This window comes from Monodelphis domestica, chromosome 5 (assembly GCF_027887165.1).
Source record: "Monodelphis domestica isolate mMonDom1 chromosome 5, mMonDom1.pri, whole genome shotgun sequence".
Taxonomy (NCBI): Eukaryota; Metazoa; Chordata; class Mammalia; order Didelphimorphia; family Didelphidae; genus Monodelphis; species Monodelphis domestica.
In genome coordinates, this window is record NC_077231.1 from 214,065,695 (window position 1) to 214,092,807 (window position 27,113).

General features: G+C 38.3%; 1 protein-coding gene across 9 annotated transcripts in view; it reads right to left on the minus strand.

The window, feature by feature from the left end:
• The window catches only part of HIPK2 (homeodomain interacting protein kinase 2), a 261,143-nt gene that overhangs the window by 69,347 nt on the left and 164,683 nt on the right, over window positions 1-27,113 (minus strand). For all 9 annotated transcript variants that reach the window (XM_056799788.1, XM_056799787.1, XM_056799780.1 and 6 more), the window contains 4 exons: window positions 4,975-5,098; window positions 4,517-4,636; window positions 4,195-4,281; window positions 2,776-2,960 (listed from right to left, as the gene is read on the minus strand). In XM_056799788.1, the coding sequence (XP_056655766.1) occupies window positions 2,776-2,960; window positions 4,195-4,281; window positions 4,517-4,636; window positions 4,975-5,098 (516 nt within the window). The remainder of the gene's footprint in view (window positions 1-2,775; window positions 2,961-4,194; window positions 4,282-4,516; window positions 4,637-4,974; window positions 5,099-27,113) is intronic.

Consider the following 27,113-nt stretch of genomic DNA (forward strand, 5'->3'; position numbering starts at 1 on the left):
CAAGGCTCTCTTCTAAGCCTTCTTTCCCTTCCTCCAGCTCTCTTGCTGACCTCATCAGTTCCCATGGCTTTAATTATCATCTCTATACAGATGACTCTCTCTCTCTCTTTCTCTCTCTCTCTCTCTCTCTCTCTTTCTCTCTCTCTCTCTCTCTCTCTCTCTCTCTTGGGAGGTCCTGGAGATGTCAAACTTAATATATGACTGAAACATAACTCATTGTCTTTGCTTCCCAAACTTGTCCCTCTTTCAAAATTGCTTTTTCTTGTTGAAGGCTCTATTATCCTTCCAGTCTCTCAGGTTTGTTACTTCAGCATTATCCTCAATTCTTCCTTACCTCTCACATCTAAGCAGTCACTAGATCTTAGCATATCAGAATAAAAAAAAATATTTTGGACATTCAACCTCTTCTGTTTACTCACATAGCTATTGACTTGGTTCAGAACCCTCTTTTACTCATTCCAATCCATCTTTTATATAGCTAAAAGTGATTTTCAATTAGCTTGGATCTGATCATATCACTGGTTTACTCCACCAAAGACAAATGGTTCCCTATTGTCTATAGAATACAATATAAACTCCTCTCTTTGGCTTTTAAAGCTCTTCACAACCTAGGTTCAATCTACCTTTCCAGTCATATATTATTAATTTCCTTCCTGAATTCTACAATTCAGGTAGACTGGCTTTCTTTCTATTCCCCACATACAGCACTCCATCTTTAACTCTGTGCCTGTGAAGTGGTCTTCCCCCCATGCTTGGCATGTACTCTCCTCATTTTTGACAAATAAAAGTCCTCTTTTACTTCAATGTTTAGTATAAGTGACATCTTTCTATATGAAGTCTTTCCTGCCTCCTACTTTGTAAAGATGTATATTTATTCTTTTACCTCTGTACAGTATACATTTATGCATTGGTTTTCTTCCCTGGTAGAATACAAGCTCTTTGAGAGTAAGGAATGTTTCATTTTTTGTATTTGGACCAGAGCACTCAGTGTAGTGTCTAGCACTTAGTATGGACCTAAGAAATGCGTGTTGATAAGAACACTGCTAGTGGCTTACTATATAAAAGAAAAGGAAAGAACATCAAACTCTAAAGCTGCTTAAGTATACAGGATCTCCTTCAGAATTTGCCTCCCGTTAGGACTCAATTCAATCTGCATTTCTTTAGGTTCTCCATATTGTATTTACTTTGGTAATATCTATGAGGATCAAAGAGTTTTGAGTTGGAAAGGGAACTTAAGACCTCACTTAGTCCAACTCTTTCATTTTACAGTTGAAGAAACTGAGACCCCAGAGAGGTTAAGGGATTATCTCCAAATTCATGACTAATTCTAAGTGCAGGATTATAGAATAATTTCCACCTAGAACCTTAGCACTGAAAAGGACTTTGAAGTCATGTGGTCCAGGCCTTTAGTCAAGTTGAATGTATAAACCATCAAAGACCTATGGTTTATTTAGATCTCTTTACATGGAGACCCGACAAACCTTCCTGGTAACTTGTCCCAGAATCTTATCCCCATGACAATTAAGAAATTTTTCCTTTATAACCATCACAGTCTTTTTGGCTTTCGTTTGAGCCCATTTCTTCTTGTGTTACTTTTGCTTGGAAACAGAGAACTGCTTATTCAGCTCTTCAAAGACTCATGTCCTCCTTATATTCTTATTTACAGATATAATGCTTATACAGAAGTGCTGCCTATAGGATTCCAATGCAGATGCTTTAGAATCTTTTAATGACATGGAAAAAAGTGATCAAATCCTTACTACCATGATTTAACATGTTTAGAATATCTAGGTTTATGGGAGAGGTTATTTACACAAGCAGCTACACAAGCATCCCAGTAAAACCGACTTCAGCCTTCGTTGAAAGGCTTAAGTCAGGCCCTACGCAGCTTGATCACCGAGCTTGTATAGCTGACCTCACGCTTCACTGCAGGGAAGCGTGCTCTCTTGTAGCTGCTGCAACGAGACTTGACTCGGGTTAACTTTACTGTCCCAAGGCCCTGCGGACTAACTAAGGCTAGTTAGGGGTCTGGGCCAACCCTGAGAAGTCAGGCCTTGTAGTGACAGCCATGGGAGTGCTAATGGAAGAGGCAGCTGGTGGCTCAGTGGAGAAAATGCTGGGCTTGGAGTTGGACTCATTTTCTGAGTTCAAATCTGGCCTCAGACATTTCCTAGCTTTGGGCCTTAGACAAGCCACTTATGTAGTCTGCCACTAGAGAAGGAAATGGAAAACCACTCCAGTACCCAAGTGGTATAGTGAATGGAGTGCCAGGTGGGAGTTCCAATCTGGCCTCAGATACATACTAGCTACATGACCCGAGGCAAGTCATGTCATCTTATTTGCCTCAGTTTCCTCATCTATAATATTAGCCAGAGAAGGAAATGGCACGTATCTGCTACTATCGTTGGCAAGAAAACCCCAAATGAGGTCACAGAGTTGGACGTGACTTAAAGATGACTGAACAACAATAACAGTCACAGTGCTATTTGGGAAATGTCACCAGGGATCGATCCATCAAAAAGCATTCAGGAAGCCACTACAGTGTGCCACTGTGGTGTTCTCTAACGGAGGCCAGGCCCGTTTTAGAGGAGGCTAGCCCTACAATTACTGTTTAAAGTGACTGTACTTTGGGGTATTGCCATTATGGGCACGGTCCTTCAGACACGGTTCCCCAGTGTTCAGAGGTGTTTGATAGGCCACCAGGTCTTGGTTGTGTCATGTTGTCCCGCTGTTCTCCCCTTTACATTGTTATAAAGCACCAAGAAGGAGGCTTACTGTGTGCTATGGGGAAAATCAAGCAAGTGGGTCATGGTGACGAAGGGATGGTTCAGGGTTTCAATCGGCGTGACCCTCTTATCTGCATCAATGGTCAGCATCTTCTTCAGCAGGTCTATGAACTCTCTCCGGTCTGCCTTTTCCACTAACATGTCGCTCCCTTCCAGATCTGTGGTCATGTTCACCTAGGAGATCCAGACAAGTCACAGGGGGTCCTTCCCTTGATCCTTGCGGCAAGTTCTGCCCCAACCCCACAACCCATCAGCCTCCGCAACTTCTCACAGCACTTCTTAGCTACTCTGATTGCTTGGGATGTGGCGTAGGACTCTGCAGGGGAGGCACGGGGACGCAAGGGGCAGAAGGACCTATCAGACATCAGTAACCTGCCATAGAATGAAATATGAAGTGCTCAGTGTTTTGACCCCTTAAAGTGAAGCAAAGTGATTTGTTATTCTTCTGTATAAAATGTTAATGACAACTGAGCAACAAAAAGAAGAAATAAGACAGGGGGAAAAGTTAGCCTCTGACCCATCTGTGGAAGAAAAATTGACATGTTTTTCTTTCTTTTTGAATCTAAATAGTAACACCTCTTTAAAGAATTAAGATGCTGAATGCCATCTTTGATATTTTTTAAAGCTTTAACAAAATTTATTTCAGGGCCAGAATTCTCTCTTTTTAAAAGCGTCTTCCCATGCATGATATTCAGAATGTGCAGGGGTCTCAGTTTGATATTTGTAATCTACATTTGTGCTGCTTAAGATTCTTATGTTATACTCTATTTCCCCAAGATGCCTTCTGGAGACCACTTACTATTGATCCATTTTATCACTGCTTCAAAGTAATGAATCTAGCAGTTTCCTCAAAATCTTTACTGATCCTAGACATTATCAGAAGGGTTTCCAAGTATTTATTGGTCTACACATCTCCATTTGGTTTTAGTGTAAACTTCTGTTCCTATTAAAAATGGTTTTGTTTTGGTATAATTCCAGACTAATTTTTCACATTTTAGAAGTTAGCAGTTTATATTTCTTATAAAGATACTAATTTATTCTTTAGAACTTAAAAATAATGTTTGGCATGTTTAAATTTTTGATGTGATTAAATTCTTTTCAAGGAAATAGCAGGATAGAGAATATAGTTACACAAAATAAACCCCTTTATCTGAAGCAGCTTGTAACAAAAATATCATATTTTTAAGATGCTTTACTGGCCTAAGTGGTAACCTTACCAAAGCTAGTTAGGACCTATGTATGCCATATATTCATATTCAAAATAATTCAGGGTCAAATGGCATGACGGAGGAACTTGTGGATTTTTACCAGGCATTCTACAGTGCTTCTGTCAAAGAACTTGGCATTCGTTTAGTCCTCTTGTACCTGGGTAATCAAAGGATTTCCACTACTTACCCATGAAGCTTACCTGTGCCATGTCATCCAAACAGTTAAAAATGTACTTCCTTGCTTCCTTCGACTTAATCCCCGTCTCTGCCTCATGATCATCTGGTGTCTGGTCAAAGCAAGTAAAAGGTGACTGGTTATCTGTATTACTCCCAAATCAATATGACTAGTGCACTTCGCAATTCTAAGTCTAACCTTTTGAAGGCCTTCAGTTTTGCGATTTCATCAAAACCTTACCCAGTGCAAAGCCTCTAAGTTTTAAAACGATCTCAACTAATCATACTGTTCCCTTCTTCTAAGACTGATCTGATAGAAGAAGAGGAATCACAAAATTCTCTTCCTACCTTTAGCCTCCACAAAGGATATGGTGAGTCAGTATCACGGTTGAAAAACCTTGTTGTCTTTGTTCCTGCACTTAATAAATATTCTGCTGGCAAACCTTGTGTTTGTGAAATATATCGAATCTGTGAAAGAAGAGAGAATAAGGTCAGGGTATCACTGGACTTCTGTTGGGTTAGTGACTTCAGGGGATTTGAAAACAGAAATTACAATTTTTATACCAAAAAAGAAAAGAAATGATAGGGAAAGGGGGAAGAGTAGTAAAGAAAGGATGGAAAAACTAAGAGGAATAATGTTTGAGTCCTGAAAATTGGGTCTGAGGCAGATATTAAAACAAACTACAAAATCCCCATGAGCATATTATATAAAATAAAAAATTCTAATAAACCATTTTTTCTGCATGAGGAAATAAAGAAAATTAAATAAAACTTGTTAAGAGTACCTGGGATTATCTTGGACTCACCTGATCATACTCCGATGCTCCTGGGTATAAAGGCCAACCCAAAAATAACTCTGCAATGACACAGCCCAAGGACCACATGTCAATCGCTTCACAAAATGGTAAACCAAGGATAATTTCAGGGGCTCTGAAAAAGATTAGAAGTAATCACTTAGCCATTCGAAACCACAAGTGGGCTTTTGTGTCAGTTTGAACTATGCATAATCTGTAAACATGACATATAGCACTAAGATTGGTAAAGCATTTTATATACGTCTGTCCTTTGATCCTTATAAATAACATATTGATCATATTAACTTATTGATCTTTATAATAATTAACAAGGTAGGTATATGGAGTAGTTTTAGGCCTGTTTTAGAGATGAGGGTTTTTCTGTATGGATTCACTTTGTTTCTAAAGGTTGGTGCTAATGATCCATCCAAAAGAACCCCATGGAAGGCAGACTGGTTTCTTGGGTAACCAAGAGAATGCATTTGTGAGAAGAGGGCATGTAGCCGGAGGTCTTGGAATAGAACCAAATCTACAGACTGATTCAAGGGTAAAATTGTAACCTCAGCTTATTCTTAGGATCTCCCAGCCAAACAAGTTCACTGCCTTAGAAACATTTGGGCAAATATTTTCCAGTTTGAGCAGTGATTCTATCCATATGGGCATGCCTTTCAGCACCTCACATGCAAGTCCCTCTATGGAGAACAGGCACTCAGTGAATACTTAGGGACTGCCTTATAGCCAGACTTCTTGTGATGAGGGCTCTCAGTTTAGCTAGACTACACAGATTGTCCTTAACCCACTCCATAGCCAGGACTTATAGATGATCTCCTTTCTCCCTCCGAGAGTATTAGTATGACTGAGATGGGGAAGGGAACACAAACAAAAAAAAACAGAATTTGCTTTTTAAAAAAATTTTTATTTAATTGATTAATTTAGAGTATTTTATTACAAAAATCATGTTCTTTTTCTCCCCTCCCCTAAACCTGTCCCATAGCCGACTCACAATTCCACTGGGTTTTACATGTGTCATTGGTCAAGACCTATTTCCATATTATTGATATTTGCACTAGGGTGATCATTTAGGGTATATAACCCCAATCATATCCTCATTGACACATGTGATCAAGCAGTTGATTTTCTTTTGTGTTTCTACTCCTACAGATCTTCTGAATGTGTTCTTTCTCATAAGTCCTTCAAAATTGTCCTGGATCATTGCATTGCTACTTGTAGAGAAGTCCATTACATTCAATTGTACCACAGTGTATCAGTCTCTGTGTACATTGTTCTCCTGGTTTTGCTCCTTTCATTCTGCATCAATTCCTAGAGGTTGTTCCATTTAACATGGAATTCCTCCAGTTAGTTATTCCTTTGAGCATAATAGTATTCCATCACCAACATATACCACAATTTGTTCAGCCATTCCTCAATTAAAGGGCATCCCCTCATTTTCCAACTTTTTGCCACCACAAAGTGTGGCTTTGTATAAGTCTTTTCCCTTATTCTATCTTTGGGGTATAAACCCAGCAGTGCTATGGCTGGATCAATTCACAACTCCACCAGCAATGCATTAATGTCCCAATTTTGTCACATCCCTTCCAACATTTATTACTCTCCTTTGCTGTCATGTTAGCCAATCTGATAGGTATGAATACATCAGAGTTATTTTGATTTGCATTTCTCTGATTATAAGAGGTTTAGAACATTTTTTCATGTGTTTATTGATTTCTTTATCTGAAAATTGCCTATTCATGTCCCTTGCCCATTTATCAATTGGGGAATGGCTTGAGCTCTTTATAAATATGAGTAATTATTCCTTTGTCAGAGGTTTTTGTTAGGAAGATTTCCCCCCCAATTTGTTGCTTCCCTTCTAATTTTAGTTGCATTGGTTTTGTTTATACAAAATTTTTAATTTAATGTAATCAAAATTATTTATTTTACATTTTGTAATTTTTTCTAACTTTTACTTGGTCTTAAAATCTTCCCTTTCCCAAAGATCTGACAAGCATACTATTCTGTGTTCACCTAGTTTACTTATAATTTCCTTCTTTATATTCAAGCCATTCATCCATTCGGAATTTATCTTGGTATAGGGTGTGAGATGTTGATCTAAATCTAATCTCTCCCATACTGTTTTCCAATTTTCCCAGCAGTTTTTGTCAAATAGTGGCTTTTATCCCAAAAGCAGGGATCTTTGGGTTTATCATAGACTGTCTTGCTGAAATCACTTACCCCAAGTCTATTCTACTGATCCTCACTTCTTTTTCTTAGCCAGTACCATATTGTTTTGATGACTGCTGCTTTATAGTATAATTTGAGGTCTGTTACTGCTAGGTCACCTTCCTTCACATTTTTTTTTCAATATTTCCCTAGATATTCTTGATTTTTTGTTCTTCCAAATGAACTATTATAGTTTTTTTCTAATTCAGTAAAAAATTTCTTGGTAGTTTAATGGGTATGGCACTAAATAAGTAAATTAGTTTGGGTAGGATTGTCATTTTTATATTATTATGTTAGCTAGTCCTACCAATAAGAAATTAATGTTTTTCCAATTATTTAGATCTAGTTTTAATGGTATGCATAGTGTTTTGTAGTTGTGTTCAAATAGTTCCTATGTTTGTCTTGGCAGATAGACTCCTAAGTATTTTATATTGTCTAGGGTGATTTTAAATGGAATTTCTCTTTCTAACTCTTGCTGCTGGAAATATATAGAAATGCTGATGACTTATGTGGGTTTATTTTGTATCCTGCAACTTTGCTAAAGTTGTTGATTATTTCCACTAGCTTTTTGGTGGATTCTCTATGTTTTTTTTTTAAGTAGACCATCATATCATCTGCAAGAAGTAATAACTTGGTCTCCTCATTGCCTATTTTAATACCTTCAATTTCTTTTTCTTCTCCAATTGCTACTAATAGTGTTTTTAGTACAATGTTAAATAATAGAGGTGATGATGGAGATCCTTGTTTTACTCCTGATCTTACTAGGAATGCTTCTAATTTATCCCCATTGCAGATGATGTTTGCTGATGGTTTTAGATAAATACTGTTTATTATTCTTAGGAAAGGCCCTTCTATTCCCATACTTTCTAGTGTTTTTAATAGGAATGAGTGTTGTATTTTTTCCAAGGGCTTTTTTTGCATCTATTTAAATAATCATGTGATTTTTGTTGTTGTGCTTATTGATATGGTCAATTATGTGGATGGTTTTCCTAATATTAAACCATTTTTCCATTGCTGGTATAAATCCCACCTGATCATAATGAATGACTCTCATGATTACTTTCTGGAGTCTTTTTGCTAGTATTCTATTTAAGATTTTTGCATTTATGTTCATTAAGGAGATTCGTCTATAGTTTTCTTTCTCTATTTTTGACCTGCCTGACTTTGGAATCAGTACCATATTTGTGTCATAAAAGGAATTTGATAGAATTCCTTTTTGCAAATTATGTCAAATAGTTTGTGTAGTATTGAGAATAGTTGTTTTTTGAAAGTTTGATAGAATTCACTTGTGAATCCATCAGGTCCTGGGGATTTTTACTCAGGGAGTTCTTTGCTTGTTCAATTTCTTTTTCTGATATGGGGTTATTTAAGTATTCTATTTCTTCTTCTGTTAATCTAGGCAATTTATATTTTTGTAAATATTCATCCATATCACCTTGATTGCCATATTTATTGCCACATAATTGGGCAAAATAGTTTTTAATGATTGCCCTAATTTCCTCTTCATTAAAGGTGAGGTCTCCTTTTTCATCTTGTATACTGTTAATTTGGTTTTCTTCTTTCTTTTTTTTTAATTTGGTTGACCAGTACTTTGTCTATTTTATTTGTTTTTTCAAAGTACCAGCTTCTAGTCTTATTTATTAATTCAATTGTTCTTTCACTTTCACTTTTATTAATTTCTCCTTTAATTTTTAGTATCTCTAATTTAGTTTTCAACTGGGGATTTTTCATTTGTTCCCTTTCAAGTTTTTTTTATTTGCATGCTCAATTCTTTGACCTCTTCCCTCCTTAATTTGTTAACATATTAACTCAAGGATATAAATTTCCTCCCAAGTACTGCTTTGTCTAAATCCCATAGATTTTGAAAGGATGTCTCATCATCATTTACTTCAATGAAATTATTGTTTCTATGATTTCTTCTTTAACTGACCAATTTTGGAGAATCATATTATTTAATTTCCAATTAATTTTTTATTTGCCTCTCCATGTACCCTTACTAATTATGATTTTTATTGCATTATGATCTGAAAAGGTTACATTTATTATTTCTGCCTTTTTGCATTTTTTTTTGCCATGTTTTTATGCCCTAGTACATGGTCAATTTTTGTGAATGTACAATGTGCTGCTGAAAAGAAGTTGTATTCCTTTTTGTTCTTATTTATTTTTCTCCACATATCTATTAACTCTAATTTTTCTAAGATTTCATTCACATCTCTTACCTCTTTCTTATTTAGTTTTTGGTTTGATTTATCTAGATCTGATAGAGCAAAATTCAGGTCTCACACTAGTATAGTTTTACTATCTATTTCCTCCTTCAACTCCACTAGTTTCTCCTTTAGAAATTTGGATGCTATACCATTTGCTGCATACATGTTGATTACTGACATTTTCTCATTGTCTATACTGACTTTTATCAGGATGTAATTACCTTTCCTATCTTTTTTGATCAGATTAATTTTTACTTTGGTTTTGTCAGATATCATGATTGCGACTCCTGCCTTCTTTTTCTCAGATGAGGTCCAATAGATCTTGCTCCAGCCTTTGAGGGTGTTCTATGAACTCTTTCAATGTCTATTTTGCCCTTTTGTTCAATAACATCAGGGCAGTTTTCTTGGGTAATTTCTTGTAGTATGATGTCAAGGTTTCTGTTTATTTCTGGGTTTTCAGGTAGACCAATAATTCTCAAATTGTCTCTTTTAGACCTGTTTTCTTGGTCAGTCATCTTCTCAGTGACATATTTCATGTTATCTTCTATTTTGTCAATCTTTTGATTTTGTTTTATTAATTCTTGCTGTTTTGTGAGATCATTGGCTTCTAATTGCCCAATTCTGGTCTTTAATGACTAGTTTTCTGCTATAATCTTTTGATTTTCCTTTTCAGTTTGGTCTATCCTGCTTCTCATGGCTTCTAGCTGTTTAATTTTGGTCTCTAATTTATTTATCATTTAATTTGATTTCTGGGATTCTTTCTCCAATTGGGAGTTCCTGTCTTTTAAACTTTTTCTTTTTGAACTATTTCCCACTTTTCTTGCCAATATTCCTCCATTCTTTTGGCAAACTGATTTAAATTCTTCAAGAACTTTTGGTCAATTTCCATTTTGGGGGGAAGGTTTGGATGCATTTATTTGTATGTCCTCATCTGCTATTTCCTCTATAGTCTGGATTTTTCCTCCATCAATATTATCCAGGGTCAATGCCTTCTTCTTATTTTTCTTGGTGTTGGCAAATTGTTTTTCCTGGGCATTTTTTGCCATCACTTTGGTGTTTTTTCCTTACCTGTCCAGTCAGAAGTCTGCATGAGGAGGGCAGGCTCTCTGTGTATGGAGCTAATGCAGCAGTTTTTGCCTGTGGCCACCTCTCAAGTCTCTGGAGCTTCTACTGTTTTACTTCTACTGCCCTTCTCTGCACTATCTCCTCACCCAAGGTCTGTCCTCCTTTGCCTGTTGGGGGTCTCAAGTCTAGCTGCTCTCAGGGGTAGGTCTTTGGTGGTCTCAGCCAACTGCCGAGGACCTAGAGGTACCCCTCACTCGCTGGTTCTATCGCGTGCTCGCTCTGAGTCTAGTGCACTGACTCTGTAGGTGGGGTGGGGGAGGGTAGGTCAGCTCCCATTTTGCTTATGATGCGGAAATGCCCAAATCCCATGTACTGATTTCAATGCTGTGCCCTACTGCATTGGCTATGTAACAAAGGAAAAATGTCTAATTGTCTAATTCAATGAAATAAAAAAAAAAGAATTCTTAACCAAGTTTGGCTTCATGTATATATAACATTTTAGATAGTTTACAAAGCCTATCTTTTATGGTGAAAGAGCATTTATTTAAACCAAATATAGATTAATTTCACTTAGTTGTGTTATACTCTGTCTATACCCACTGTGCTCCCTATTTGGTCCCTCCCTGCAGAAGCAGGCCTATTTGCATGGAGACCAGTTCTGATTTGGGACATGGCTTAGAGAAGACGCTGCCTTAAAAGCTCTTTATCTGACCCCACTGTCACATCCCCACTCCTCCTACTCAGAACCTTTTGCCTAGATCCTGATTCTTTTCCCAAAAAAATTCTTGGAATAAGGCTGCGTAGATTCTGAGAAAGAATGCTGGATTAGAAGTCTGGATAGACTCGGGTTTGAAGCCTTTTCTGATAGGTGGGTGATGTTTTGCCTCATCTTGTCCCAAACTAGGCCTCCACACCACTTCCCAGCCTTCTTCACATCATGCTGCTGCTCTCCATTAGTCTCACCTTCCTCTTTCTCCAACCTTGGGAAGCCAGGCTCTAAGAGGGGAGATTTTGCCTCATTTTGTTCAGAGCTAGATCTCCACACCAAATCCCAGGCATCTCTAATCCATGCCAGGTCCTCCCCCTGTTTTAGTTCCCTTTCAATAGAATGTAAGCTCCGGGAGGGCAGCTTCCATGGATGCCCCCAGGACTTAGCACAGTGCAAAGGAAATGCTCAATAAAGGTGTTATCTAGCAGATAAGTTGTGTGGCTCATATACAAGTGACTAGATCTTTTGGAACTTATTTTCTCCTCTGTGAGAGGATATTAATAATAACTATTAATAATAACCATAGTTGTTACTATTATGAGCCAATCCCTCAGGCTTGGAATATGAATTAAATGAGATGTTTGTAAAATGCTTTGTAAGCCTTAAAGCACTATCTGAAAGTCAGCTATTATTGCTGTTTTCCAGACCCTTTGCCTGGACTCCTGACCCCTTGTTCCCTAGTTGGTTCTCCCAGGTTCTGATTTTCTTCTGCTTGACCTCTAGGAGTCTGAACTTTTCCTAGCCTTCCTGACTTTCTTGAACTTAATACTTTATCTGCCCAAACTCTCATCACTTTCTACCTCTTAGGTTTTTGTTGACTTCTTTGCAGCACTTTTGGCCCCTGTGATTTATGATACTACACAGACCCTTTCCTGCCTAACTAGACTTTCAATTCTATTCAGACCTGCCCAGTTTTCACTGGATTCCCTAACAACAACGTCTGTGCTTTAGTTGACATTAAAGAAACTCAGGGCAGCAATTAAGGAAACCAAAAGATACTCTAATGGTAAACCAAAGTCTTTTAGGGAAGGTTAGCAAACACAAATTTTGACAGTTAACATCACATGAACAGGTGAAAATCATTTTCAAACCACATAAAAATTGAAATATATATCATATAATTTTTAAAGATCTTGGGAATACTTTTATGATGGAATATTTAATTAATCCAGAAAAATGAGCCAATTGGAGGCCTCATCTACATCTATCTAGTACTACGCTAGTCACTTGGACATATAAAAGAAATGAGACAGGCCCTGTCTACAAGCTTCCAGTCTTAGGGAAATACAATCTCCAAATGTCTAAGCCAACTAAAAGCAAAGGAAAGCAGGATATATTCTGGAGTGTTATATTGTGACTCAGATAATATGTGCACCTGTAGTTCAGATAAAGGGGAGAGTCCTTTAAGTTTTAACTCTCCCTTTAATCGTAAGATTTGGACAGGCAAATTAGAAGTAATAGGGTATATTAAGGTGAAGGAAGATTTTAAAAAAGAAAACAAAAAACAAGAGGCTTGTATGGAGCTGGTAGGTTTGATGGGGAGGAAAAAGGCTCTGACTTCAACACCGTACCTGACTTCAAGAGATGCATAGCTTAATTTGGGGAGGTGACATACATTTGGGAAATATTTCCATAGTAGCAGTAGTACTATTAATTCATTTACATATATTTTTAGGGCTTCCAAATGCTTTTCTCAGAACCACCTCCAAGGAGCTTGTGTAGTATTATTTCTATTTTACAGATAAGGAAACAGGCTGAAAGAGAGGATAAATGACATATCCAGGAACACACATTTATAAAGCATAGCAGTCAGGAGGGATTCAAGTCTTACTACTCTAAAACCTAGTGTTTTCCATTCTATTACTATTCAACTCTGTCTAAAGTGTATCAGGTGTGAAGATTAAATTGTAATCCCCAGATTGTAACAATGAAGGTACTTAGCTCTTCCATATAGTGAAGATAAATAATCCTGTCTGTTTTTAGATTTTAATCCCCAAAGTGTAAACCCAGTACTTAAAGAAGATCTACCCATTTTAACCACAAAAGGTATGAACTAACTACAAAAAGGTATGAACACCCATTTCATATATATATTTAACAGGGAAGGGAAGACATCAATGTGAGATTCATTTTTTTTTATGCTAGAAACTTTTTTAAACATTAAAAATTTAAAAACAAAACAAATATGCTATACACAGCCCTCATGACTCCCTAGACTCCCTGGCACTGAGCTAGGGAAGGTGGAGAAAAGGAAGAGACAGGACTGGGCTGGTTCAAATAGGGATTCAGTTGGACCCTTAATGATCTCTAAAGATAGGAAGAAATATGGGAATATGGGCATAAAAGCATAAATACAAAGGTGGAACCAAGCAGCGTGTATACACATACTCAAATTTCTGAGCATATTCATGAGCTAGCTTCTAAGGCTGGTATTTATTGCCCTTTGGAGAAGCTGGGCTTCTTAAAATTCAGTATGATATTCTCAATCTGGGGCCAGTCCCATACAGTCCAATGCAGTTCCACAGTAGCTCTGTGGGTGGGAGAGTAGATACTTGTTTGCATTAATTCCATCCTCTCTGATGCTGGAAGCTCCTTTCTGTGTTTGTTCCTGATTCAAACTTTCCTCATTTCACTCAACTTCTAGGTTTCCCGTTCTCCTGAGTAAAATGGGAGGGTTGAAATAGATGACCTCTAAAATCCCCTCTCGTTCTAAATGTCTTGTATTCCTTTTTGGGCCACCCACTAAAGTGGCTTCTGCTGGAGAGATGTCTCTTAGTGCACATGCAGAACAGAGATGACTGGCAAGTCCTTAGCTCTAGAATGGCCGATATTTTTCTGGCTCGGGCGATTAGATCCACTCCCTTGCCCCAGCTCCCTCCGGCTGATAACTCAGGTGTTCTCGGGGAAGGGGTCTTCCAGAATTTTATCTTTAGTTTCATAATACCAAAACTATTTTAAAGATATATTGACACCAAAGGATGAGAGAGTCTGTTTCCTTACAGGTTCATCATATACCCACAGCATGATACTGAAAAATCACACGGCTCTACAGAGAACAAACAAATGTCACCTCTCGATACATTAAGAATGAAGCATTTATCTATGTCGGCTGTGTTGACAGCTCTCATACATGCAGTTCATAGAATAACTAGAGTGGAATCCTTTCATGACAGATGTTGGGAACTAACAACTGCCCTTTAAGATAATCCCACTGGAACAAGTTTTTTCCTAGTGTTTTTGTTGTTTCAAGGACGTGATTTGAGCAATAATATCCAAATCTGTTTTATGACTTCATGTTCACTCAATGCTATAATGTCCTGGAGATAAAGATAAACAGCACACTTGCTTTCAAAAAGCTTGCCATCTAGGAGGGGTGATATAATGTGTATAAATAAATAGTGCAAACTAGAATCGAGTGAATGCCTAAGTACAAACAGTGTGCTAAGGTTAGACAGAGAAATCTCTCTTGCCTGAGCTCTTAGGGAGGGCTTCCTGGAGGAGCTGGCATTGGAGCTGGACTTTGAGGTCCACAGTCCACAAGAACTTTGAGTCCACAAGAACTACACTGTTCTTTCTCTCTGCTTCATTGCAGATTTTGGAATGGAAAGGAGCTTTCAAGTTGACTTATTTAGCCTATTGCTTGACACTTTCTATTAATAGAGAGCTCACTATTTTGCATGATCACCAGTCCCATTGGTAGATAGTTTTAAAAAATCTTTCCTGTTTAGGGCTAAAATTTGTCCCTCCCAAAACTTCTATGTATTGGGTCTAGTTCTGTCCTCTGAAATAATGTTGATTTATCTAGGGAAGATTTTTTTTTTGGTGAAAGCAACAAGGCTATATAATACTGCTAGTTTTACTCTGTCTAATCACAGCACCAGAGGCAAAGAAACAGTCTGGGTTGTAGGACTCATGCTACAATCTTCGCTTTACTGGCCAATTAGGAGATCTGAGTAAATGTCACATTAATAAAGGCAGTATAAGACTCAGAGGCAATCTATAACTTGGTAATATGCTTGGAGCATTAATTGGCAAATCTTGAATTTAACATGACTTTGTATTCAGGAGAAGATTATTTAACTTTTCCAAAATTAAATGAGACATACTAATATCTCCTCTGCTATTTTACTAGAAAATTAGGAAGTTAAATTATAAAAGATGGCATAAATAATGTAATTTGAACCATATAAGAAAAAATGGCATCTTAAAGTGGCTTGTCATCATCATTATAAGGAATGTTGGGATTGAGCTGTGGTTGGAAATCCCTCTCTCCAAAACACAGATGGTTGAAAAAAATTCCAATTTGCATGGGAAAAAGTAGTCATATGTGGAAAGTGGCATTTTAGTTATACCAACATTTAGTCTACTGTTTGTATTATAAAATCAGAGAAACCTTCAAGATGTGGATGACTGTGCAGGCTAGTGACCTGGAGAGGTATACAAGGCATTAAGATGAGCTGTATAGGACTTATAAGAAACAGTTGAGATAAAAAGAATAAAGAAAAGTCTATTTTAGATAGACTGGTTTAAAAAATAAGAACTGAATATGCGGCAGGATGACTGATGGAGGTAGATATGAATGGGGGCAGCCAGATAATTATATGAACCCACCTCAGGCAATTCAGATAGGAAAGGCTGCAAAGAATGCAGAAGGTTGTAGGTTGTAGGGCTGTAGGTTTAAGAAAGCCAGGCTAATTAAGAGAAATCTGTGACCAAGGTGGGAAACATGGAAGCTGCCTAGTTGGGATTCTAGTGGTTGTGGGCAAAAAGGACCATGTAACTTCATAAACCAAGCAAGTTGAGAGAAATAGTTCTAACTTAGGCTAGAATCTCTAGAAATAATTAAAGGTGGACTAATAAGGAAGGGCAACATGACCCAAATAATGGGTGAGACTATATGAGTGCTGAACATCCTGGGTAGGAAACAGAAAAGACAAGAGGCTGATTCATGTGCTGGCAGTATAGCACTGAATAGCTTATAAAATACTGTTACAAATGTTCATTCTTCCATTTGGTAGTAGGTAATTCATGTATTTGTAGAGTAATAGTTAAGAAAACAAGCTCCTGGAGCAATCATGATTTGTCTACTATTACTCAACTAATAAATTGGAGTCAGGACTAGAATCAGGTCTTCTGACTCTGAGTCCATTGCACCATGTTGACTCACTGGCATGTTAACCTGTGCTAAGATAGAGTGAATATTGAGATTGTATTTATAGTTACCTAACTTACTAAGTTAGCTTCTTATTTTGACACAGTGTAGTATCAAAGTAGATTTTGACTATGATAGGCATGTGGTGAACTGAACATTATAAAAGAGAGGAGGTGATTAAAGGGAAAAGGTTTTGGGCATGATCTTTGGAGAATTCTTGCTTACTCTTTTGGCAAAGAGAAAGTATATTCTGTTTATGAAAAAAAAGTTCTGCTGACAGCCATTTGAAAGTAGAAGAAATGCATGGAATTGTGAAGAAAGTATTCTTTTCTTGATTTGTCTCAACTGTGAACGTACAAGAAATACACAGAGGGGGGAAAAACTGGGAAAACAGAGCAATGACTTCACATGTCAGCAATCTCAGAGCTAAAACCATGCAGATGCAAAACAGGCAAAGTTCTATTTTCACCCAGTATCACTCTTTAATCATGTCTCACGGTTTGGGCATCATTGTGAGCAGAACTCTTTTTTCTCTCTCATTTGCCTAAGTACATCTTGACCTCTCATTTTGCCTCAGTGACCATATTTGTTATTATGATTTTGAGGAACTGTGGGTTTTCTTAGGTCCCAGTAAATTGCCCCTGTTCTTCTTTCTTTGAACTCTTCCCCTTGGTGAATTGACCTCATCTCATGACTTGCCTGTGCTCTTTTTTTGTTTTTTAAATAATATTTGATTTCCCCCCCAATTACATGTAAAAACAATTTTTTAACATTCATTAAATTTTTTTTTTGAGTTTCAAATTCTCTCCCTCCTTCTCTAACTCCCTTCCTGAGATGGTAATGAATCTGATATGGATTTTTCATGTGCAATCATGTAAAATATTTTTCTATATTAGTCATTTTATAAAAGATATCTCAAATGGAGGAGGAAGATGAGGAGAAAGAAGATATAGCACATTTTGGTCTTCATTCAGACTCCATTATTTCTTTCTCTGAAGGCAGATGGCATTTTTCATGATGAGTCTTTGGGATTGTCTTGGGTCATTGCATTATTGGGAATAACTAGGTCATTCACATTCCATCAGAAAATATTGCTATTACTGTGTACAATGTTTTTCTGGTTCTGCTTACTTCACTTTGTATTAGCTCATGTAAGACTTTCCAGGTTTTTCTGAAATTGCTATGCTCATCATTTCTCATAGCACAACGGTATTCCATTATACCATATGCCACAACTTGTTTAGCCATTCCCCAACTGATGGACATCCCCTCAATTTCTAATTATTTGCTACCACATATAGAGCTGTAATAAATATTTTTGTACAAGTAGGTCCTTTCCCCCTTATAAAAAAATCTCTTTGTTACCTATGCTCTTTATCCCAATCTCCTCCCAGAGATCTAAAATCTGTTGCCTGCCTGAATGTCCACTGTTTCCTCAAACTCAGCAGATACAGGAACCAACATTTTCAGCTGCCAGTACATTTTTCTCTCCCTATGTTCCACTATTTTTAATCATTCAAGCTTAAAAATCTCCTCATATCAAAATGTGGAACCTCTGATTTTAGAGCCTAGATCACCTAACCAGAGGAGGAAGCTGAGGTTTAAGGAGAGACTTGTCAAAAACCACACAGCTAGTTCATGGCAGACAAAGGAGGAACTCACAAGTCTTCAGATTCTCAAGTTCTGTGTTTTTTCAAATGTTCCATGCTGCCTCAGCCACCAAATGTCTCAAGTATCCTTTTATTTCCATTGCTATTATCATTATGCTAGGTAGGATCACTTTAATTCTAGTTCACTCTATAGTCTGTTCCATCCATCAATCACCTAGCTGCCTTGACCCTTTCCCCTCTTCTAGATACATGTTGTTTGTCTTACCCAAACTAGAATGTAAGCTCCCTGAGAGTGAGCAGCATCACTAGCACAGCACAGGGTCTGACATGTAAACTTCCTTCCTTCCTTCCTTCCTTCCTTCCTTCCTTCCTTCCTTCCTTCCTTCCTTCCTTCCTTCCTTCCTTCCTTCCTTCCTTCCTTCTTCCCTCCTTCCCTTCCTCCATCACCTCATGCCTGGGATCCTAGAAAAAAATTCATAACTAGTCTCTCTGGCTTCATTTTCTTCTCTCTCTGATCAATCCTACAGACCACCATTAGATTAATCTTCTTGGAAGCTGATCAGGCTCATCAAGGACTATTGGACATGTGAAAGTTTTAGAAGGAATATTTGTGTCTATTGAGGTCTTGGTAGGCTGTACTCCATTGGAATTCTTCATTACTTCCTAGAACCCTCTTTATTCTGGAAGATCACTTCAGTCCTGGAACTTACACCTTTTACCTTCTACTTAAGTACCTTCTAATTGGTCACTGCCCACATTTAAGATTGGAGGGGTCCTCTCAGAACCTTCTTTTAAGGAGGGTGCCTTGGCCAGCCATTTCTTTCTTTCCCACCAGGCAGCATTCCTTTGAATTCTCCATTATGCCCTAGATTGGAGACCTGGTGTGTTATTCTGTCACCCCACTTTTTTAGACTTCCTTTTATGTCAACTCTATTAGAATATAGCTCTTTGAGGGAAAAGAGTTTTTTTCTTTTTGATTGTATTTGTATTCTCAGCATTTAGCAGAGTGCCTAATATATAGTAAGTGCTTAATAAATGCCTACTGACAAACATTGACTTGATGAGTGGGATTCTTAGAGGAAGTATAATTGGGAGGCAATTGGAAAAGGAGAAATTTATGTTGACCTTTTCCCCTTCAATATTCATCAGGAAAAGGAAGAAAGGAATTGTACAGAGAATTGGCAAAGATAGGAGATTACTGTTGGAAAGAGATTTTAGTTTGGTATATCCAAACTAAATTGGATAAAATGTATAAAACTAGTTTGAATATCTGCAAATGGATAGGAGTTAAGACATATCTTGAAGGCCAGAGGGGGAAGGGTGCAAGAGAAGGGAATAAGCATCCATAAAATGCCTACTTAAACCCAATACTATGCTAAGTGCTTTACCAGTCTCATTTGATCTTCACAACAACTGCATGAGGTAGATGTGTTGATTGTAATCTCCATGTTACAGTTGAAACAGAAAAAGAGGTTAAGTGACTTGTCCTGAGTCACACAGCTACTGTCTGAGGCAGAACTTGAACTCAGGCTTTCCTGAGAAGAAAGTGAAGTGATTTGTCCAAAGAAATGCAGCCATATTTTGCAATTATGAAAATAAAGATGTGTATATAGCAACATGTATACATGAGTTCTAATAACAAAGCTTGGACCATATGCTACTGCCTTAAGCAAGAGCTTGACTAGGTGAGGTAGAAGGAAGTTCTGCTTAACTTGAGAAGGGCTAGAAAAACAAAAGCCTTGAGCTGGAAAAAATAACACAGCTGTGCTGGGGCAAGATTGAAGACAAAACTTCAGAGGGAATTCTTTCTAGTTTTCTTTTGTTATTTTTTGTTTCCATTGTAAATCCTGTTTCTAAAACTGAGGGCTGAACTTGGGTTTTTTTTTAAAGCTTTTCACAAAAGTCTGTTAATCCTGGGAACTTACAGAGCCATCACTGCTGTTTCACTAAACATTAACCATTCAAGTCTTGGTAACCAAAGTTGTGATATGGACTTCACTCGGGCTTCTTTGCTCATTCTCCTTTGCCCTTAGACAGAATGGAACAGGAATCTCAATCGACATGAATTATATAATAAAAGGTATTTATAAAAGGGTGTTTCTGCAATGTGGTCAAAGAGCAAGATTAATGCTGATCCCATTATTCCCTTGAAGTTTCCATTTTCCCAGCTTCACATACAAATATTACCGAGAAGGGAGACCACTCCTAAAAATGGAAGAAATTCAGTGTTTTTTTTTTTCTCAATGGACTTGATAGGTCTATCTACCATATTGAAGCTGAAGATTTAGCTGGTTTGGGCTCTTGTAGACTGTGGGTATTGAAGTCTCATCCTGGGATATAAAACCATATGCAATTCACTATAATATAACTTATTAACAGAGGAGTAACAACCACAATAGCAAAATGCCTTAGACACAAAAACCAGTCAAAAACAAAATGGTTATAGCAGGCTTTATCTGCCACAGGGTCCGTTTTAAAATTTATCTCTTTGAGGTTTTATAGCCAAACTTCTCTGCATAATTTTGTTTCAACTCTGAAAAGCCCCGTGGAAGATGGATATTGATTCATATAGTGCATTTGCATTTAGAGAAATGGTGTTAGAGGTAAGTAACCATTCCTCTGTAAATGGATGTCACCAGTGAGTAACAGAACTTGACTGAAACTGAAGAGGGAGCCCTCTGATGGGAAAAGACCCATGAATCCAAAAAGTCAAATCAGTTTTTCTTTCTTGAGCTTAGATTCAGGTAGTTATGCTAATATTGTCAGAAAGGGAAAGATCTTTTTTCACCTTTCTTTGTATCACCCAAGTCATTCTTCTTCCTCTCTTAACCATTAGGTTTGCCAAACATTACATTTGTTGTCTGAGTTAATTTGTTGAATTCATTAAATTGAATTTAGCAAATATTTACCAAGTTATTACTATTCAGAAATAGCCATGATATAATGAAAATAACACTTACTTTTGGAGTCAAATTTCTGCTTTTCTACTTCCTACTTTTATGACCTTTGGGATGTCATCTAATCTCTCTTAAGTTTCCTCATGTGTTTTATATATATATATATTTTTTTTTTTTCATACATATATATATATAAAAGTTAGACTATGTGATTTTCAATTCTAAATTCTGAACAGTACTACTCCCTGTCCTAAATTTCAGCTATACCAACATTGTTCCAAGATTATGGGTTGTGGACAGTGCCAATGACTCCTGTTCTGAATGCAAACTGGTGGCACGTCCATGAGAGAAGGACATATGTCTCTTAAAATATGGAATTGGAATCACCACAGATCTAAGTAGGCAAGGCACTTGTTCCTGGGGCAAAGGTTTAGTGGAAAAAACCCATACTATTTTTTAGGTCTGATAAATCTATGGTAAAATAGGTATGGTTCTCATGAAAATCCAAAGACAACAGTGGGAGACTTACAGGTAACAAGAGCAGTGATTAGTGCTCTCATCTAGTGCAAAGGGGAAATCATATGTCTCTGAGTTCCGTGCATGGATACCACAGGGTCAGATATGGAGAGGGACCTCAGAAGCCACTGAATTCAAGTTGTGGCTGAATGAAAGTCTCTTCTACAACAAATGGTCATCCAACTTTGCTTTAATGACTTCTAGTGAGGGGGGATAATATCTACTATTTATATAGTGATTTAAGGTTTGCAAAGCACACTACATAAATTATCTCATTAGAACCTCGGTGAGGCAGGTACTTTACATATTATCTTCATTTTTACAAATGTGAACACTGAGGGTTAAATGCCTTATTCTGATATGGATCAGACAGGCCTGCAAGTTGCAGAGGCTTAAAGACATGGAGCCATTGAGGAGACTAATTCTAAGTTCTTCAGTCTTCTTCTGGGTAGATATGAGCAAAAGGCAATTCTCTACTGCTCTGCTTTTACATTTTCTTCTTCTTTTTTAAATTCTTACCTTCCATTTTGCAATCAATACTATGTGTTGGTTCCAAGGCAGAAGAATGGTAAGAGCTAGGAAATGGGAGTAGAGTATGTCTGTGGTCAAATCTGAACTCAGGCCTTCTCATCTCTTGGCTTGGCTCATACTCCACTGAGCCACCAAGCTGCCCTCTACATTTTCTTCTTTATCTCTTAAGTGATGCAGAGGACGCAGGTGCTGCTCTCTCTAGATTCTGGGTAGATGAACAATCAACAGTTTTGTCTGCCTAAGTCTCTCGTAAAAATTGGAAAGTCTCAGTGGCCTCATCTTATCAAAGGGGTCCCAATTAAGCTCAGGAAAAGTAATTCTTTTTTTTTCCCCTCTCTTCAGTGGAGTGTTGGTATTCTTTGGGAGGGGGGCAACAATGACCTCATCTTTAAAGAATTCTGTGGGTTCAGATCCCTGAAAGTATAACTCTCCACCCTATACCAGTGCACTTAAAAGTTCTAGTGATGCAGTAGAGAGGTGGTAAAAGTCTGGGAAACCAGAGAGTAAGAGATTCCTCCTAGATACAAACTTGGGTTACCCTCAGTCCTGGGGAGACAGGGTAGCACTGGATTTGGAGTCAAATAACTTGGGTTCAAATCTGACCTCTATTATATAGTTGTGGCATTTTGGACAACTCACTTAATCTTTCTGGGTCCCAGGGTTCATATCTGCAAAATGAAGGGAGTTGGACTAGATGATTTTTTAGCTCTAAATAAGGGAGCCTATGATCTATGCCCCAGGAGGACATTCAGTTTTAGGATTTAGGATTTAGAGTTTTAGGATATATTCACTTTTTGTGGTAGAGGGAAGAAACTTTTCAAGTACTGACACTAGGGCTACTGGGGCTCAAGGCCTTGAACTCCAAGGCCTTGAATCTTCCAATGTGAATAGACATGAACCCATTAGTGAATCCTAATGATGCTACACTTCACTCTCAAAGATACCATCATAAAATGCACATTATACATGCCTTGTTTTTATACTTCACTGTAAAAAATAGACTCAAACTCTGGACTTCAATCCCCACAAGCCTTTGCTCCACTTCCCCAGAATGCTTTGTAATCTCATGGAATTCTGAGGTGGGCAAGATCGAGAAGGGATTTAAGCTGATTGCAAAGGCTTTTGGCTCTTTTTTGGACTTCCGTTTTGGGGCAGACGTGGCTCTTTCCATAATGTAGGTGAGGTCTTGTCTAGGCCTCTCTGGCCTAGGCATGTTTTCCTTATCCTGTATTTTCTTTAATCCTTAACTTTTTTTTTTTAATTTTAAACATTATTTTATTTGGTCATTTCCAAACATTATTCACTGGAAACAAAGATCATTTTCTTTCCCTCTCCCATAGCCGACGCATGATTCCACTGGTTATCACATGTGTTCTTGACTCAAACCCATTTCCCTATTGTTGGTATTTGCATTAGAGTGTTCATTTAGAGTCTCTCCTCAGTCATATCCCCTCAACCCCTGTAGTCAAGCAGTTGCTTTTCATCGGTGTTTTTACTCCCACAGTTTATCTTCTGCTTGTGGATAGTGTTTTTTAGATCCCTGCAGATTGATCAGGGACATTGCATTGCCACTAATGGAGAAGTCCATCACCTTCGATTGTACCACAATGTATCAGTCTCTGTGTACGATGTTTTCCTGGTTCTGCTCCTTTCGCTCTGCATCACTTCCTGGAGGTTGTTCCAGTCTCCATGGAATTCCTCCACTTTATTATTCCTTTTAGCACAATAGTATTCCATCACCAACATATACCACAATTTGTTCAGTCATTCCCCAATTGATGGGCATCCCCCCGTTTTCCAATTTTTGGCCACCACAAAGAGTGCAGATATGAATATTCTTGTACAAGTCTTGTTCCTTATTATCTCTTTGGGGTACAAACCCAGCAGTGCTATAGCTGGATCAAAGGGCAGACAGTTTTTATCACCCTTTGGGCATAGTTCCAAATTGCCCTCCAGAATGGCTGGATCAATTCACAACTCCACCAGCAATGAATTTAATCCTTAACTTTTAATAAACCTCTAAAAATATAATACTCCTTGCAGAGAGAAACTAATTTCTACCTGCCTCAGTCTCCCTAAATTTTAATCTTAACATCACCAAAGCAAGCATTTGAACTAGCCCAGCCTCACAAGGGCAGGAAATTTAAGTTGTTGTTTTAATAGCACAGATGGATTTGCATTGATTCATTTACTCTTTTCTCACTTGGCCCTCCCTGTGATCACAGGCATGGATTTTCAAGATGACTGGCTTGAGATGAGAGTAGAAGGATATAGTTAGTACCGAGGGAGAAAAACATTGGTCCTGGCTTCATGAACACTGCCCAAATCAGCTAAACTAACCAGCAAAGGAAAAGATGAGTGAAGAGCAGGTAAGAGGAAATGTGCTGACTATAAAAAAAAAGACTGATTGCCATGTGAAAGAGAGCTGAATGTGGAGCTGGTGGGCTTTGGTTCAAATCTTGCTTCTGCTACCTTTTACTGATATGACTTTGGGTAAGTTACTTTACCTTTTGGAGCTTCCGTTTTCCTGAACTATAAAATGAGAGAGTTTCCCTTCCATCTCTAAATATGAGCTTATTTTTTCAGCTTTATAAGTGAACCTATAATATGGTTTTGAGCCTTTAAAAAAACAATTTAACTACATTTTTTATTGGAGAAGACAGGAGTATAGGGGATGAGTGTGAGTGTATGGGGGGGGAGGGAGAGAGGAAGAAGAATCCAGGAACGTTTTAACCTCAAATCTTGGCAATATTTCATTTCCTTAATGCTTTTGATCCTATTTGACAGTCAAATCACTTCCTGACATTTTTCTAACCACGGTTTCAAGGACACTTTAATTTTCCACTTTTCCCCTTCATACCTTCATGACTCTTCATTTTCTTTCCTTCACTTGACTCTTCCTTTATTCCTTTAATCATATCTGCCTTTGTCTTCTTCCCCTGTACTCCCTCTACAATTCTTCAGGAATAGCTTTAAATATAACATCTATGCAGATGCCATAAGGCCCATATTTCTTTCTCTGACTTCAACCACCTATTATATTATCTTTTGACATTTATATATATAGTACTTGATCCTCAGAGTAAACCTGTAGAGCAGGTACTGTAGATTTTATTCCCATTTTGCAGGTGAGAAAACTGAGACTAATATGATATACTTTGCCCATGGTCACATGGCTACTGTGGGCCAAAGGCAGAATGGTGAGAGCCCAAGGCTTTCTTACTCTGCATCCACTGCTCTTTTAACCAAATTGCCTCCATGGATGTTATACTGCCATTCAAAATGAAACATGCTTAAAAGAGTTCACTGTTTTGCTTCCAAGCTCTTCTTCCATGAATTTCCCTTGTGTTTTATTACCATCACTCCCATACTTCTAGGTTCATGTCTGTGGAGCTATCTTTGTTCTCCCCATGCAGTTGGTTTGCCACCAATGTGACTGACCTTTCTTCTTTGATATGTACCAGCCCTGTCCCTTCCTCTCAGTTCCCACAGTAGTGTCAGACCTACGCTATAAACTGCTGCAAAAAATGCCCTGACTTCCATTTTAGTTTATCCTCCACAAAGCAATAGGATTCAGCTTTTGGTTGTCTCTCTCTTCTGACACCAGTAACTGCCTCCCTGATCAAACATCTTGATATTGAAATTCATGCCTCTCCTGTTCCTGTGCCCAACCGCTCACAGGTCCTTCTGTATACTTTGGACGATACTCTTCACCGCAGCCCAGTAAGAAGCTAAACACCCTAAGCACCATTCCCTACAGTTTGCTTTCTTCTGCCTCTAAGTAGAGGCCATGTCCTGCTCTCCCTCTGGTGTCTTCCTTGTCTTCTTGGTTAATATCCCTTCTTTAAAACATGGTTCAAGACCTGCCTCCTCTAGAAAAACATAATATAGTGGAGAAGGTATTAGTGAAGTCAGAATCTGCAACTCAGCAGCTTTGTTATCTTTGGCATGTTGGGGTGAACGGGGTGTTGAGGGAAGACTAGCACCTCTGATGAGAGGGCTGCTGAGCCCTTTTTTCAGTCGCTTAGCCACCTTTGATGGTCACCAATTGTGACCCAACTCTTACCGATGGCTCCAAGAAGCTGTAGCATGCACAGCAGCCACACTCTGGTAAAACTATCTCAAAAGATGGACTAACTCAGTTTGGGGGTAACCAACAGGTCTCAAACCTGTCAGTGAATTTGGGGGGCATCCACCCCAAGCATGGGAAGACTTACTTCCCCAGAGGATTAGGCAGATGTGAACAAACTGTTTCAGCGGAACTTGAAGAGAGCTGAAGCAGGTTCTGTGGAATGTTAGTTTGTTTAGACATCAAAAAATGTCAAGGTGGTCCACTGCATACTGAGCCCACACTTGTCTTGACTTTTGTCTTGCTCCTGGTCTTGGATAACTTTGGAAGAAAGGGTGAGGCTGATGACTTTGTGCTATTCTGCCTCACTTAAATCTCAATTTTTGCACAAGTCAAAAGGCATATACAATTTGCCACTTACCATTTTACTCTCTCACTGCTTTATTATTTTACTCTTACCTCAAACAAAGTGGCAGGTACAGGCACACTGGGCGCTGTAATCACAACCCGCATACAAGTGGCCCAGGGCATGGTGGCATCTTCTCCGTAAACAAAGCAGCAGTGGGATTCGGTAGCCCCTTGGGTGTCTGAGCAGTCTCTCTTAAGGACACGCTGCTCACCTATGAGGAAGGGGCTAGAAAAGTGCCTTAAAAATTGTCTGCTTCATCCAACCTAACCCTGGCCAGTAGGATTCCTACTCTGCAGTCAAAACACACAAAAAATGTACAAAAACTTTTGTGAAGATGATTCCACTCACCATCGGTGCATGAAATGTGTGCGCTTACGGACAATGCGAAACCCAGTAGGCCTGAAAGACCAGCAGCTCTTGTGAGAGAACCCAGCAGACGCTGCTTCTAAAAGGCAGTTCCTGAGTGACATGAGGCTGGTGAATGAAGGCTGGCTTACTGAAGTGAGAGCTGGACAGCCATCTGATCTCCATGAAGCTAGTATAGCTTTTTCAATCTAATCTAACATAGTGAACAAGTTTGTACGCTTCTCAAAAGAAATGAACAAAAGATGCATGACAATATGATTGTCACTTGCAGGAGAGTGTTGTGGCACTAGTATCAGTGTCTATGCTCTCTCCTGAGGAACCCCGATGAGGTCAAAGAAAAACC